This window comes from Tursiops truncatus, chromosome 16 (assembly GCF_011762595.2).
Source record: "Tursiops truncatus isolate mTurTru1 chromosome 16, mTurTru1.mat.Y, whole genome shotgun sequence".
Classification (NCBI taxonomy): Eukaryota; Metazoa; Chordata; class Mammalia; order Artiodactyla; family Delphinidae; genus Tursiops; species Tursiops truncatus.
The window spans coordinates 27,685,969-27,701,952 of record NC_047049.1 but is presented as its reverse complement, the minus strand read 5'-3'; the positions used below and the strand labels follow the sequence as shown (position 1 = coordinate 27,701,952).

Sequence of the window (15,984 nt, the reverse complement as noted above, 5' to 3'; positions counted from 1 at the left end):
TACTTATTAAAAGTTTGGTTTCTAAGTTTAAAAAGTCTGGCTTTTTCAAAGAGGCCAGGAGAAGTCATGAAAGAAATCTAAGCAGGAGAAATGTGGCCAGTTTACATTTTAGAAAGATTGGTCTGCCAGCAGCCTGGACTGCAGGTTGGAGGGATATGTAAGGTAAGACCACAGCAATAGTCCAGAGAAGAAGGGGATAAATGATGGTGGACTAGAACTTAAATGGTGGGAAATGACAAAAACAGAATTAAGAACTCTTTTGGAGATGGAATTGGGGACCTCAGGCACCTTCCTAACCACTAACACCCAACTCTGGATTTGGTTGACTGTCTTCCAAACTAGACTGGTCAGTCAGTATCCTCCATCCACTGATGTCTTTAGTCTGAAAGGAAAACAGGTCCCTGCGAGCCCCCACTGACCCTGCAGACACAGTAGGAAGATATTTTATAAAAATGCTTTATTTAATGAGTAGCAGCCCGAGTGGCAGCCCTACCTCCCCACCTAACACGTACACACACGTACACATCCTGTCCTTATATTTCCAAAAGGGAGCACATGCCAAGATGATATCCATCCCCAGCCATCTGACTCATACACAGAACAGACAGGAGGGGCCCATCACATACACCAAACTATTGCAACAACACTCCTTTCACTGTTTCTCTTCAGTCTAGAAGACTTGGCCTGAAATTGTTTTAAGATTTTCTGTTATTTGCAATGTTATGGAAATGTAAATTACTGACATTCACAAGGTGACAAACTGTCAAGAACAAGACTGTTTTGTTTTCCTTTTTAAATTTAGAATCTTGTTAGCAATACATTACATCCTTAATAGAAAAAAACAACCAGTTACGCAGTAACTCAAAAACCAACCATTTGAGAAAATAATGTAGTAATCAACTGCTACCAGGGAAAACAGGCCTGCTCATTTGATTCTACTGGCAAGTCCAGGTTTATGCAAATTTGAGAGAGTCTCTGTCCTGAATGGATGATGAAGCATTCAAGTAAAAGGTAAGGAGTTATAAGCGTGAGTTTTTGAGGGATTCTGACTCAGAAGAAGTTCTTCCAGGAGTAGCCACAGTCCTTCAGTTTACTCCAATGTTGTGAAGTTTCTGGGACAACCAGCATAGCTGCCTTTTGAGGAGTTTTGACAATTCATCAGCCTCAAGATTCAGGTCTTATAAAACATTCTTCCCACATTAAAAAAGACTTTGTCCCACAGGAATAAGTTTTTCATCGCTTCTCCAGCTTCTTGTATTTGGCTTCTGTAGGGGGAAGAGGGAGAAGAAGTTATACCTTTTAAAATTGGCTCTTACAAAGATACTTTTCAGTTAGCATTTCTAGGTAAATTCAAAAACGTCTATTACATTAAAAAATATCTATTAACTCCAGTCCTCTTAGCTGTCCAAACTGTATCCAAATTATAGGCATACCTATATGGCAACTCTCATATTAGCTAAGGACAGATATTTGGATATCTGTCCAAATATAATCAATGTGCACAACTTAAGGAGTCAAATATACACACACAGAACTGAGCACCTAACATGAGTTCCCTAAGCTCTAACCCTATCAACAGTACCTGGTCAGATGCTCCACCAGGGTTAAGCAGACCTACTGGCACTTGAGCCACCAGAAGCCCTACAAAGCACAGGAAATGGCCTCTCCAGGCTCTGTCCCAGGCACCCTCTGAGAGCCAGACTGGGACTTTCAAGAAGTATGTTTCACCTTTTATTTTCTTATCCCTACCCCTCACTCTAGGAAAACAATTTTGAAAGATACAGAAATTTAAAAGACCATCAAATAAACCTCAATGTTATGGATTCCCTTTTTCTTTAAAACCTTGAAAGCATCTGGCACAAGGCCTTCTAAAGTTCACAGTCACCATTTAGTAAATTTAATTGTGGACAATGAAACTGCTAACCGCCACGCATGTCTCAGTCTGCTACAAACCAATCTTTTGAAGTAGTCAACTACTGTCAATGATAAAAATAAAATAATCTGTAAATTATATCTAGGCTAAAAACAACTGCATTATTTTTAATCATGGATATAAGAGCCAGAGTCAATTAACAAGGCATCAGTACTAGTGCCAGTTTCCTCCTTAAAGGAAAAGTAACCCTTCAAGAAAGCCTTGATTGACTACTCTGTTTCTTAAGACATGTATCTACGTTATTAAAGATGCTTCAGCCTTGAGCTTTGTAATCAATCAGACCTAGTTTGAAATACAGCTCTTCTATATACTAGCTTTGTGTCCTTAAGCAAGTTATAACCCCTTCAACCACAGTTTCCTCTTCAATAGAATGGGGATAAAAATCATGTACTTACCTCAGAGACTGAAGGATAAAAAACATAACAGACGCAAAATATTAAGAACAGTGCCTGATATATCATTAAGTACTCAGGAAATGTTATTTTATTATTGTCACTAATAAAACGTTACTTTCAAGAGGTTTTGTGAAGATTAAAATAGATCACGGTAGGCACACCATAAATGTTAACCATCTTATTATATAAGGTCATACTGGCAGGAGGGTACTCATCAAATCAAAACAGAAATAAAAATGGTTACCCAGTTTTTTTGAATACGCATCCAACTTGTAGGCTGCCTGCTCAAGAGCTGCTACCTGCTCCTCAATTACATTGATCTGATCCAGATAAGGCTGTAGCCCAGCATCTTTAAAAACAAAGACAGACCACAGGTTTATACAACATCAACAAGGAGTGCAGAAAAAAGTGGAAAGTAAGCATGCTAGTGTCTCTCCAGCTCTGCCTAAGACAGAGTGGGTGGAGTGACATGATTCTGATCACTAGCAGGCAGACGCCGTAGAAGACAGTAGCTAGCTGATCAGGTATGACGGTGACCTAAACAAAGTTAAGTCTCTCTCATCTACTGGTTTTCCTCTCTTAAATTCCTTGCTCCTCAAGCAATCTTTACGTTACTGATTCGGTTTCTTGGGTACTCCCAGACCAAGAAGGAGAGCCCTAAAGACAGGGAACACAAGTATAAGTCAATGGGGAAATATATTCTACCAGTCTAAAGTAGCATTTTCCAATTATAGATGTTCTGGTTTTCTGTTTATAAAGTAGTCCTTTATAGGTTTCACTGTTAAATTAATTCACTGTTTTTCCAGGAATAAACAGATCAAATCAAGATTCAGAAGCAGAAATAACCATACCACCAAAGCATGCTAATCCTCACAATGGAAGAAATTCACCTTAATTTTCTAATTCACTTTTAGAAAATGAGCTCCCTGAGGACAGGGGCCATGTTCCCTTCCCTTCTCCACTGCCCCAAGCACAAAAGAACATTAAATACAAACACGTTTAATTGTAAAAAATTATTACTTACACTTCTGGTTTAAGTCCTTTAAGTTTCTACTAATGTTTATAGCAATATCTTTCATTTCAAGATACTTCAGGCTGGTTAGTTTATTCATATTTTCCAGAAGCTTATAGTCTTCACTGGTGGCTTTAAAACAAACAGAAGAAAAAAAAAACAAAACAGAAGATGTGATGCCTTTAAGATCTTTTTAGATAACTAGAATGTGGAATTAACTACCAAATGGTAGTTCAAGGCAGGACCTAGGGATTGTCAAAGAAGCAGGCCACTTTTGATCTATGACATTTATACTCAGCCTATGTACTCTAAATGTCTAAGCAGAAATTCAGGCAACAATCAGCAAACTATTTAAACCAAATAAAATCCAGAAGCTTCAGGATCTTAGTTAGAAAGGAAAATGATAAACTCATGTACCAAGAAAAGGGAGGTGAAACAGTCTTGGTACTTCTACAACATGAAAACATATAATTTGGCAGACTGCAGCATAAATACATATATATATCAAAATATATATAAAGTCAACTAGGACCTCAACACTTCTTAGCAACTCATTTATTACTTGTGATTCTGTACTCCATTTTATACACTGGCTTCCAAACCATTTGCCTGCTTCTCACATCCTCAATTCCCTTCCCCATCCCTACTCAAAGCAAATGGCCTTTACTCCAACTTTCCCAAAAGCCAAGCCCACTTACATAAACTGCCTCAATCTTTCTGCCTCACTTCCAAACTTCTCTGTACCCCAGTGTCTTCTCAAGAGGCGGAAGCGTTCCTGTTCTCGCCACGACAGCTCCTCCTCCTGTGCGCCGATCCCAACCCTTCTACCTCTTCAGGGCCTCTCTTCAGTATCTCCTTTCCCTTGCCCTTCCAAACTCTCTCTCCATCCTGGCACCTTCCTCTCTATCTAGAAATATATTCCGGTTTCCTCCAGCCCAAAAGCACTCCCTCTATTGTACACCTACATCATTTGCTCAGTAAAGCAAAGGAGCTTCACTGCTAACCCTTCTGAAAGAGTAGCTTACACTCACTGCTTCCTACTCCTCACCATTCACTCATGTAAACCCTTCCAGTCTGGTCTCTGTCCCCACCACCCAGAAAAATGACAAGCTCCAAGGTCATCAGTGCTCTCTGAACCACCAAATCCATGGCCTTTTCTCAGTTATTATACTCCTGGGCCTCTCCATAACATCTGACACTACTGATCTCTCTCTCTTCATGAAACACTCATTTCCCTCGGCTGCTATAGCATTTTCTAACTGCTCTTTTTGAGTTTCTATACCAGATCTCTTCTCATCTAACCCCCTTAACTATCAGTTCTCAACTTTCCCTCAGCTGTGACACATGGCTGATGTTTACATGGGTGGCACATTTCCATGGGCATTCCCAGGGTTATGCTAGCTTCCTTTCAAACTCAAAAAAGTATCTGTATAGGTAAGAATGACAATCATAGGGAAATTACAATCCACTTAAAATTCATTTTGTAATAAATCATTTGGAAACTTAGGGACTTTAAGTACTGTTAATAAAAACAAATTAATTGCCCAGTACAGGCATTCCCTGAGATTTTAGTCCAGGTCCTCTTACCTACCTCTATGGTCTTCCCTGGCAGTCTCATTCTGCACAGCCTCAACTCACTCTGCTATGCAGGTGACTTCCAAATCTGTTTCTCCTGCTCTGACCACTGTCTGAGCTCTGGATTCACATGTTGAAGTCACCTGGATGTCTTGATAACAGTCACCTGAGTGTCCCAGTAATAACTAAAATCAGCCAAGTCAAAACTGAAAATATTATTTTCACACTAAACATGGTTCCTCTTTCCAACCTGCCTATTTTGGCTGATGACACCACCCAGGCTTAAAACTGCAGACACATCTTAAGCTGCTCCCATCCCTTAACACCCACTTCGACAAGTCCTATAAATTCCACTTCTATAATGTTCTTGCATCCATGCTCCCCTCCCCATTCCTTTTACCATCACTCTGTCAAAGACGGTTACTTTTCATCTGAAATATTGCTCTTCTGTGTCTCCTCCATATCCATACTCTCACTGCTATCAAATGAGTCTCTCTCAAACAAGGGTCACACACTCAAATACCCAGGAGCCAACAATATTATGTAAATGAGTGAAGCAAGCCAGGTGTTTGCATTTTAAATGCAAGATTACTCACTTCTACAAAGAAATACACTCTCCCACTTCTTGGAACCTATGATCCTCTTAGTCTTAGTCTATCATTTACTTTACCAATTTTGATAGACATTGGTACAGAAAACCATTTCTGTACCACTACTAAAAAAACAACAGTAAGAACAGTAATAAATGGCAACTGACACCAGGTCTCAGTTAAAGGGAGAAAACAGGGAGTAGTTGGGGACAAACTGCACAGCGCTGGTCCATTTAAAGGAGACAATGCCCAACTCTAGCCAATTAGAGCCTTGCAAGAATGGGGGACTACTACTGCCAAATCTTTGGAATTTTTAAAGAAAAGCCAAAAAAAAAAAAATCTAGATTTTGTTGCTTGGTTTCTTTTGCTCAGAAATAAACAAACAAATAAATAAATAGGCTGTTGGAGACTCAACCCCTCCTGTTCTGCACCAAGCATTTTCCCATACATTCTGGTTCATACATTTAGCTCACAGCAACTTCCTGGGGAAGTGAAACAACATAACAGCCTTTATGAAAAGCCACACTGGACCAGACTTCATTTTTTAGATCCTCCTCCACACATGGGTCATGTGTTCACCTGGAAATACACACTGGACCAAAAAATTAATCATGTCCCAAAGGGTGGGAGAGACGAACCTAATAGATCCTTAAATCTGCAGGTCACTCCCCATTTCCCGGTAACCTCGTAAATACACCTGCTTAGCCAACAAACTGCTTGCTTATACCACCTCACTCACCAGTCATTTCCCACTTTTTGGCCAATCAATCGCTTTACAGCCCTGTTCAAAATGCACCTCCCCCAAAGGAGCACTTCTTGATGAACTCTTTTTTGTTTTCTCAGCCTCAGTCTACACTACGGAGGCCTGCAGGGCTGTATTAAGTATTCTTATGTGTTTCTGTACCGAATTTTTTTAATTCAAGTACTGTTGATTTACAGTGTTGTGTTAATCACTGCTGTACAGCAAAGTGATTCAGCTATACGTATATATACATTCTTTTTTCTTTACATTCCTTTCCATTATGGTTTATCATAGGCTATTGAATATAGTTCTCTGTGCTATGCAGTAGGACCTCGTTGTTTATCCTGTGTTGCTGAAAGTAATTCGTGAATTTCTCCAGGGAACGGATGGACTTCTTTCCTACTCATTCTTGACCTCCTCAAACTTCCACCAGGCATGTTTCGAGGTGTGTGGGGTTAGGGAGGGAGCCGCAAACTGAGGCTGCTAAAGCACCTCACAGGCCTACCAGGGCCAAACCCCAGCTCCAGCGAGTGGCGCCTGGAACTAGCGGAATCAACCCGGACCCCGCCTCACCCGTCAGTTCCCCAGTCAGGTAAGTTGCCATCTTGGAGAACATGTCCCGGCAGAGTTCAGTGATGTCAGCCTCAGCGGGCTCCCTTGCTTCCTCAGCGGTCTCCACGGCGGCATCATCTGGATCAAAAGAGAACGAGTAAGTGTCCCGCCCTGCCCTGGTCCTAATCCAGCCACAGGCGCCTCTCCCGACATCCCTCCACCTGGCCTCATTGCATCAAATCGGCTCCATTCTCCATGTGCCGTAATTTCGAGTCCCTCACTTCGTCCCTGCCCCACCTGACACGCCAACTCTGCTCCCTTGCACCGGCCTCAGCTCACACTCTACCCCGCGGCCAAAGCTTCTCAGTCGCCCTGACAGGACAAACACGCGTACACACAGGCGCGCCCCTCCGACCTGCCCGCTCCCGCCAGGCACCTCGGGCCCGTAACCCAGAGCCCCAGGCCTCCCACTGGACACTTCGTCCCCATCCACTCCGCATACCCCGAACGGGCTCCTCGCGGTGGGTCTCTGGGACACCCTCGGCCGCCGCCGCCATGCCCGGCCCCGTGCTGCTTCTGGTTCTGGGATGCCTGCGCATGCGCGCCGGGCGTGCCCCGCCCTCCCCGCCCGGAGTTCATTGCCCTGTGATTCTGCGCTTCTGGGCTAAGCCATACCGCAAGGAATGAGTGATAGCCAAGCGTAGGCACCAAGCCGAATTTGAAGCTAAAATAAGCTTCGTGAGTCGATCAGATGCCAAGAGTCCGATGTCTGGAACAAAGGATGCGCTCAATTCTGCGGCCACTCCCTGGCGGAATCACTAGCCTAGTAAGACCTCTCTGGGATGGGTCGAGCCCAGTGCGGCCTGCTGACTAAAATGACCAGAGACAAGTTAGCCCCTCCCCAGAGAATCCTCACCCTGGCTGCTATTAGTCACTGAAAGACTGCTCAAGGAATCCTTGCTTTTGAAGATAGTCTCATCTAGGCTCTGGGAAACCTTCGGGCATTATCCCTGAGCCGAAATACTCTCCCTTCCTATGTCCTAGGTTAATATCGGCTCATTGGACCTTTTTTCCCAAACTTCAGTCTGGCACCTACATCTCTTGGGTTGATACAGCGTTTCTTTGTTTATTTACTTTTGGCTGTGTTGGGTCCTTGTTGCTGCGCATGGGCCTTTTCTAGTTGCAGCGAGTGGGGGCTACTCATCATTATGGTGCATGGGCTTCTCATGGCTGTGGCTTCTCTCCTTGCGGAGCATGAGCTCTAGGCTTGTGGGCTTCAGTAGTTGTGGCTCGCAGGCTCTAGAGTACAGGCTCGGTAGTTGTGGCGCACGGGCTTAGTTACTCCGTAGCATGTGGGATCTTCCAGACCAGGGCTCGAACCCGTGTCCCCTGCACTGGCAGGCGGATTCTTAACCACTGCTCCACCAGGGAAGTCCCGAAACAGCCTTTCTTGAAGAAAGCTTAGATCATAATTTTTTAGGACTGAGGATACACTCTGGTTATCTTAATTGCATTCAGCTGTTTCACAAGACTTCTGGGTGTATAGATTGTATTTGATGGGATGGGAGAATGCAGGTGGGCGAAGGGAATGGATGAAAAAAGAAACTGGAGAGCAATGGAAGGTGCAGAATGAGGGAGGGATAAAGGTCACAGGGGCAGAGAGAGGGGATAGATATCAGGTCTCAGGATGCAGGCCTATACATCCGGAATCTTGGTGTAGGAGTTGTTTGTCTTATTCCTACTTATCCTCCATCTGCACTCTCACTGCCCACACCCAACAGCGCACACATGCACACACAAACACACACACCATAATCTCTTCACTCTAAGGACCAGGCCTCCCTAGGTCACTGTCTCCACTCCCTCCAATGGTAGTGTCCACTATTTCAAACTATTCCTATGAGTCAGAAATTTTTCTTTCAGAACTCCTGGGGCAGCCAGCTTCTTCACATTGTCACTGCCTCAACTCTACACCTCCCAGCAGGGATGAGCTTTCTCCAGCCCAGGTACAAGGATGGTTCACAGTTCCGGACTCTCTTCTTTCCCCTGCAGTCCCCGAAGCAAGTGCAAAGTCCTGGTTTTCCTAAGGATTTTTATTGATAATCACCAGGCAAACCCACATTGTCCTATGGAAGAGAGTCAGAGTCCCCCACATTTTATCCAAATATCTCGGAATCCTGAGGTCATTTCTTTGCCAGCTTCTCCTCAGGCTCCATCTCTGTCCTGGTTTACAGCCCCCTCAGTGTTCAGTGACATGTCTGGAGGTAGGCTCTTCCACTGAGTCTTCCTGGACTTTTTTTTTTTTTTTTTTGCAGTACGCGGGCCTCTCACTGCTGTGGCCTCTCCCGTTGCGGAGCACAGGCTCCGGATGCGCAGGCTCAGCGGCCATGGCTCACGGGCCTAGCCGCTCCGCGGCATGTGGGATCTTCCCAGACTGGGGCACGAACCCATGTCCCCTGCATCGGCAGGCGGACTCTCAACCACTGCGCCACCAGGGAAGCCCATTTTCCTGGACTTTGCTGGGGAAGGCTAGGGGAGGTCACCACTCCAACTCCTCTGCAACATTGTACTCTCCCCACAAGAGAAAGTGTCCTCTCTGGCTTCCCCTTCTCTTTCACAGGGAAACCCTATAGGGAAGACATGAACCCCATGGGTACTGGCAGTAGATCTCTAGATGCACAGAGGAAAAGGTTCACTGGCAAGTAGGAAGACATCTAGATATTGCTGTTCTCTCAGCTTCTACTTTTTTCACAAATCATGGCTATCCAGATGCTTAGGAAAGTTATTACCCTCCTTTCCTTTATTATTTTTTATTGACTTTAAAAAAAGTCATCACAGCAGAGTTCAGAGCACAGGGAGTGAGAGGCCCAGCGGGAGGTATTTCACAGAGTTACACACAGAAACGTTGGCTCAGAAGGCCAGGCACAGGGCGGGACTCAGCAGCAGCAGTGGTGGGACCTGCTGCCCTAGAAGTGGAGGGCGTGTGCTGAGGGGGCTTATGGGGAGGTGGTGACAGAGCAGCCTGCTGTCTGATGCTTTAGGACCCCTCCCCCACCACTCTCCTGCCCGCCCTGGAGTCCCCAGGGGGCTGGAGTCACAGCTGGGGCTGCCTGCAGGTGCTCCCAAATGCCTTGTTCCCGCTGTTGGAAGAAAAAATGACAGGTCATTTGGAGGAGGAGTTTGTGTCCCACTTTTCCTTTTACCTGGATCTGTTTCTCCAACCCCAGACACTCTCCTAGAGGCTAAGGCTGCCCTCAAGGCCAGAGCAACCAACTTCAGGTCTTCCCTCCAACCCCCACCTCCATGATTCACTGACTACTAGGAACATGTTGCCCCAGGAGCCTGAAACATTGGTCTTTCAAAAATGTTTTGCCTCGGGCTTCCCTGGTGGCACAGTGGTTAAAAATCTGCCTGCCAATGCAGGGGACACCGGTTCGAGCCCTGGTCCGGGAAGATCTCACATGCCTTGAAGCAACTAAGCCCGTGCACCACAACTACTGAGCCTGTGCTCTAGAGCCTGCGAGCCACAACTACTGAGCCCACGTGTCACAACTACTGAAGCCTGTGCGCCTAGAGCCCGTGCTCCGCAACAAGAGAAGCCACTGCAATGAGAAACCCGTGCACCGGAACAAATAGTAGCCCCCGCTCGCCGCAACTAGAGAAAGCCCGCACACAGCAATGAAGACCCAACGCAGCCAAAAACAAATAAATGTATTTTTTTAAAAAAATGTTTTGCCTCTACCCACTGAGTGGAAAAGCTGGTAGAATTCAACTGTGGGAGCCGAGAGGATCCAGGTGAGAGATCACTCACCATGCTTGGAAAGGGAGCCAGCTGCCCTTTCTTCTCCAGCGTCAGCAGCTTTGAGCCCATGGCATCAATCTGGGTCATGACTCCTTCCAGGACAGTCTCCAGCTGCACAACTCTCCTTGTGAGCCTGTGCAAGATTTGAGAGAGACCAAGGGAGCAGAAATATGTGTGTGGAGGGCTGGGTGATTCCAGGCATAGGGGGTACAGAAGAGCGTGTGTCTGGATGGGAGCAAGGAAGGTAAGGCCCAGCCTTGTCAGGAGAATTAAAGGGGGAGAGGGGTTTTCCCTGGGGTAGTACAGGGAATTGGAAGGTTGTGGAAAGAAGCTCAAGGTAGGATGACATAAACACAGTCAGCCCCGGGCCCCCAGGCTGCACGTACATGTAGAATTCTTCTCCTGAAACCCAGCCACCTGCTTTGGCAGCCTCTGGACTCGACTCGCCTGGTGGGCTACTCACACTGGACCGGTGCAGGTTCTCAGTCTCAGCAGTGAGGGCCACCTGATCAGGAGGTCAGAGAGCAGGGAGAAGACGACTGGGAAGCCATCAGGTCCTGCTCCATCACCTGCTCTACCAGGCTCGCGGGACCGGGCTTCGGGCTCCAGTGCTTGCTATTCCCCTTCCCTCTCAGACTCTGGAGACAACAGAATCAGAATGGTCATGCTGAACACAAAGCTGGCCTAACCTCTGGGAGAGAATCACCTCCACAAGAAACGAAACACAAGCTCCTTGAAGCATTGATGAATGAGGCGCTCACTAGAAGCCAACTCCGTTTGGGAGAGCAGGGACAGTGTCCTGGCACTGTTCCTTTTACCCTTGGCTTTTTGGTCTATACTGGATAGGGATGAAGCAGGCATAGCAGGGGCAGCTAAGGATCAGAGTTGGAGAACCCCAAGGAGGAGGCAGCTGCTCAGAAGGAATTGTCAGGGATTCTCAGACAATTGGTCCTTTTCTCCCTAAGACGACGTTTTAGAGCAATGGTGATCAACCTTGGCTATGCACTGCAGTCACCTGGGGGGTTGTAAAAAGGACTGATGGCTGGGCCTCCCAACTCCCCCAGAGATTCTGGTCTAGGGTGTGTGGCCTGAGCATGAGGATTTTTTTAAAGCTCTCCAGGGCGTTCTAATATGCAGCAGTTTGAGAACCACTATTCTAGAGAGCTCTTTCCTGCCCATCTGTCAGAGGACTTCCAGTTTGGGCTTGTGTTCCAGGTGTGCTGGCAGGGAGGGTAGGGTGAGCAGTTTCCTTGTAGCCTGTCCACCAGCCAGGCTCACCCTTTCCTCCTCCAGGTCCTGCCGCATTTCTTCCTGCTCTTTCTCATCCAGGATGTGATTCCCATCTTAGTCAAACCTGGTGAAGGCAGCCGTGAGCTCAGTGATCTCATGCTCTATGTGCCCCAGCCTGAGGAGAACATGGTGGTGAAATGACTTCTGACCTGCCGTGGCTGGGAGCTTTCCGTTATGGACTCCCCACTCTTTTTTGCTAGACTCTGGCAAGAGCCTTGCTCTCTAGGGAAGAAGGCGGCCACACGAGAAAGCCAGGATATCCAAGATGTAGCGATTTGACCCCCCAAGAAATCACTTGACTCTATTTCTTCCTTCCCTGACTCCTGATGACTAGGTTCAGGCCCTCATGATCTCCTAAAGGAATTACTGCGAAATCTCTTTGCCTCCAGATAACCTGCCCTCTCCCCCACACCCCCTGCCCTATGGTCTTCCCTTCCCCTGAAATCCATCCTTCATAATGAAATTAGAGTAATTAACCTTTCTAAAGTACAAGACTAAATATACCCCTTCCCTGCTTAAAATCCCTCCTGGGCACCCTATTCTTTGAATAGAGTAGTGGTGTTCAAGGCTTTTCCCAGTGTGACCTTAGCCCATTTCTCTGGCCTCATCTGCTCTGCCCGACCTTTCATCTGATACCTTGCAATGCTCAGCTACTTATTACTCCTGTATATGTTGCTCAATTTCATACCTCTTTGCCTTTGTATATGCTTTTATTACCCCATGCTCCCTCTCTTCTAGTTACTTCTATTGTGGAACTTGTTCAGTGATTCTGTTTATTTGCTTACAGACTCTATGAACTCCTGGAGGACAAAGACTTTGTCTCATTCAACTGTGTGCCTGGCTCACAGCTGGTGCTCACAATATATTTGTTCAATGCTTGTTAATATGTTTAACTGGGAAGCAGGGAGAGGATGGCTAAGGAAATAGACCTGTGTTTGTGGGGGAGCATAGAAGTAAGATCAGAGTTTTATGCTGATCTTAGTTGGGAATGAGGGACGTATATGATGATTAGGGTATCATTATTACACTAGTCCTAAGAGTTGTTCAACAAGGTCCAGAATATCATAGAACATTGTCAGAGTCCTTTAAACCAAGGGCACAGTTCTGAAGGTCAGGATCAGAGACCTATAAACCAAGGTCAAAGGCCTGTAAGCCAAGGTCAAAGGCCCACTGTCCAAGGTCAGAGGCTTATAGGCAAAGGATGTATGCTTGAGGGTCAAGGACTTACAGACCAATGTCAGGGAAGGTTGGATCTCTGGGTGCTCACTCCTTCAAGGTGTTGGTGAAATCCTCAAACTGGATCTTCTGCTCCCCACCCTGCAGGACCTTCTGCACGTCTGAAACCTGCTCCTTCCTCAGATGCAGCCTCAGGAGGGCCTTGTTGTAGCCCTGGAAGGGGAAAGGAAACAGGCACCAGTTCCCACAGCCTCCTCTTCATCTCTTACTCCCACGCCCACCCACAGGGTGACAGGATCCCAGGGATAAGCTGAAGGCACACATGGGCACAGGCCCCTAACCAGTCAGGCACAGACCAGGACACAGAGCCTCGGACCTGGGCCCTGATGCACATGTGTGGCTCAAGGAGACCAAGTAGTCACCTGTTTCAGGAGGTCCGAAAGCTGTAGCTCATCCTTCTGTCCAGCCAACTCCTCTTTGACCTCTGAGTATGTGTCATTGATGATGGCCAGAAACATATTCTGGAGGATAAAACAGGGACTGGGGTCCTTACTCCCAGACCCATTAACAGCATCGAGCCCATTGACCCTATTAATGTCCCAGACACATGTTCTAAAAGGGCCAGTGCTTTCAGCCCAGCTCTGCAGCCCACTAATCCCCACATCTCTGGGTCCCCAGAGCCCAGCCTTTCAGCACAATTCTGTTACAGATGGGTCATGCTCCCTCATCAACCGGTGTCCTCACTCAACTGCTGCAGTAACGACCACAAAGATACCCCAACATATGCCACAGACCCCCTCCATGTAAGAGTCCACCAGTCACTGAAGCCAGAAACTTTCCACAGTGAGAGTAAAATTGTGCTCTCTTTACCATCCATCCCCAATCCATGTCTGTATCCCCATCCACTGATCAAATAAAGAAACACACTGGCTTTCCTGATAAAAATCAAACCCAGATCTTTCATGGTTGGCAGGGAGAGAGAGCAAATACAAAACAGTGGTAGTAGAAAAAGCCAGAGATCCCCAGAGGAAGGGGAGTCTTAGAGAATAGGCGGAGAAGCTTCTAGAGGCAGTCTCTTCTCCTCATGAGGCACTTTTCCTTCTCCTTCCATCCTTGGAGGATAGGGGTTTGATTTTAGTGAGGGAGCCTGCAGATTTCCTTATACTGTGCAAACTGCCTAACTGTGCTGACCACACATTAGCCAGCTCTCAGAAGATCCGGAAGCTCTTCCCTCCCCCACCTCTCCACCCTTGATTTGAGAAACCCATCATAATCATTAGTGCAGAACATGGAGGGGGGTCAAACCCCCACCCTGCAGGCCATCCACGTCTCCACCCCTCAGGTTCCCAAATCCCCACCCCTCAGAGGGACCCTCACGAGGAGCACAAAGAAGACGAAGAAGACATAGGTGAAAAAGTAGGCTGGTCCCAGGATGCGGTTGGCGTTGTTGATAGCATTGTAGTCAAAATCCCCAAGGATGATCCGGAACTGAGTGAAACTTAGAGACCGGGGTCTGGGACTCACCCAGAGCCTGACCACAACGCTGACCCCATCCCAATTTCCTTCCTACCGCTCTTCAGTGAACTCAGACCCGTCCCTGCACCTCCACCCAATCTGATGGAGACAGAACAGGGTGCAGAGACACTGAGCACACACACCAGGGCTTCTAGGAACTCACACAGATGCTTAAGCACAGACACGCCCACGTCCACATACCCAGCTGCCCCAAGGATACACACATCCACAGAGCTGGAGGGTGAGGGGCCAGGGAGGAGTGAAGGGGCAGAACACACACATGCACTTGATGAAAGTGTTGAAGCTTTCCACTTGGGTCCCAAAAAGCAGGTAGCCCAGCTGGGCGTAGGCAAAAAACACGATGAAGAACATGACGGCGAAGCCCAGGATGTCCTTGGCACAGCGGGCCAGCGTGGAGGAGAGCTGGGTCATGGTCTTACTGAAGCTGATGTACTTGAATATCTGGAAGGGCCACGTTGAACCAAGCAATTAGGGAAGAAAACAGAAAAGCCTGGAACGGTCCATCCCAGGGGCCTAAGGGGGCCACAGGAGTTGCCACACCAGACAAGGAAAATGAGACAAGTCCTGAGGAAGGGAGAACGCGTGCCCTGAGGTGTTGCTGGGGGTGAGGAATCCCAGGGTACCTTGATCCAGGCAAAGAAGAGGTTGACAGCGTTCATGTTGTATTGTGTCTGCCAGAAGGCGAGGAACTCAAAGTCAGCATACGTGTTTGGCTGCTGCAGAAGCTTCCCCATCAGCCGATTCACCGCGAGGGTTCGGAATATGTGGAAGCCCACATCCACGATGGAGAGCTGTTACAACAGGACCCGGGGGGTGTCAGAGAGTCAAGAGGATCTCAAGGGAAGTTCAACAGTGAGGTCCCAGGGGTGAGCTACGGTGCGTAAGACAGGTGGGGAGAAAAACCACATCCTTCCCTGCTGAGTTGTTGACTATCTCAGGTTCAAAAGGAACAGGATAGGATGATTGGGGAACGTCTTAAAGCCCAAGAGAAGGCTTTAGGGCCAGTGGTAAATATGTAGGTTGTAAAGGACCATGGAGAAATGGAGCCAAGCAATTTTATTTCCCCCACCACTTCCCAGCCTTGGTCAGAAATTAATGTGTCCTGTTAATAGGAAGGTGACGAAGATGAAGAGGCAGAAAATTTTAATAGGGGTGAAGAGAAAAGGCGGGGGGTGTCAAGGGAACAGGTCATGAAGGCAAGAGACAGAAGAGGAACTTAATATCAAGTACAAAAATAAAAGAGCAGGGCCTGGATCATAAGCCAGAGGGAGAGGGGATATAGAGACAGGATTTTTCCAGGGCTGAGCCAGGGGAACATCAGCCTTTGGTTTAGGGAGCTGTTACTCAGTGATTTGACCAGAAGTCACAAGGAGGACTTGGG

The 15,984-nt window shown here is 47.0% G+C and overlaps 2 protein-coding genes across 4 annotated transcripts in view; both read right to left on the bottom strand.

Annotated features, from left to right (window-relative positions):
• Positions 1 to 438: 438 nt before the first annotated feature.
• Positions 439 to 10,734, bottom strand: BLOC1S2 (biogenesis of lysosomal organelles complex 1 subunit 2). Of its 3 annotated transcripts, none has more exons than XM_073793705.1 (5): positions 10,611 to 10,734; positions 6,821 to 6,937; positions 3,353 to 3,472; positions 2,573 to 2,677; positions 439 to 1,265 (listed from the first exon to the last, which is right to left on the bottom strand). In XM_073793705.1, the coding sequence occupies exons 2-5, from the start codon at positions 6,861 to 6,863 to the stop codon at positions 1,234 to 1,236; spliced, it is 300 nt and encodes a 99-aa protein (XP_073649806.1). In that variant the 5' UTR covers positions 6,864 to 6,937; positions 10,611 to 10,734; the 3' UTR covers positions 439 to 1,233. The 3 variants fall into 3 exon arrangements, with proteins under 3 accessions (XP_073649806.1, XP_073649807.1, XP_004321005.2); XM_073793706.1 differs by lacking the exon at positions 10,611 to 10,734 and adding an exon at positions 7,475 to 7,497; XM_004320957.4 differs by lacking the exon at positions 10,611 to 10,734 and adding an exon at positions 7,302 to 7,453.
• The window catches only part of PKD2L1 (polycystin 2 like 1, transient receptor potential cation channel), a 57,401-nt gene continuing 49,092 nt past the window's right edge, over positions 7,676 to 15,984 (bottom strand). The window contains 9 exon segments of the mRNA XM_073793744.1: positions 7,676 to 9,939; positions 10,611 to 10,734; positions 10,988 to 11,106; positions 11,880 to 12,006; positions 13,159 to 13,280; positions 13,490 to 13,588; positions 14,445 to 14,565; positions 14,863 to 15,044; positions 15,227 to 15,394. Of these exon segments, the coding sequence (XP_073649845.1) occupies positions 9,796 to 9,939; positions 10,611 to 10,734; positions 10,988 to 11,106; positions 11,880 to 12,006; positions 13,159 to 13,280; positions 13,490 to 13,588; positions 14,445 to 14,565; positions 14,863 to 15,044; positions 15,227 to 15,394 (1,206 nt within the window). The 3' untranslated portion in view covers positions 7,676 to 9,795.

What these genes read in the sequence shown, in the direction of transcription:
- BLOC1S2 (XM_004320957.4), bottom strand. Translation starts at nt 7,398, where the DNA reads ATGCGCAGGCATCCCAGAACCAGAAGCAGCACGGGGCCGGGCATGGCG. An exon ending in CCGCGAGGAGCCCGTTCGGG is followed by an intron (nt 6,938 to 7,301) that starts GTATGCGGAGTG and finishes CTTTTGATCCAG; the next exon opens with ATGATGCCGCCGTGGAGACC. An exon ending in CCTGACTGGGGAACTGACGG is followed by an intron (nt 3,473 to 6,820) that starts GTGAGGCGGGGT and finishes TTTGTTTTAAAG; the next exon opens with CCACCAGTGAAGACTATAAG.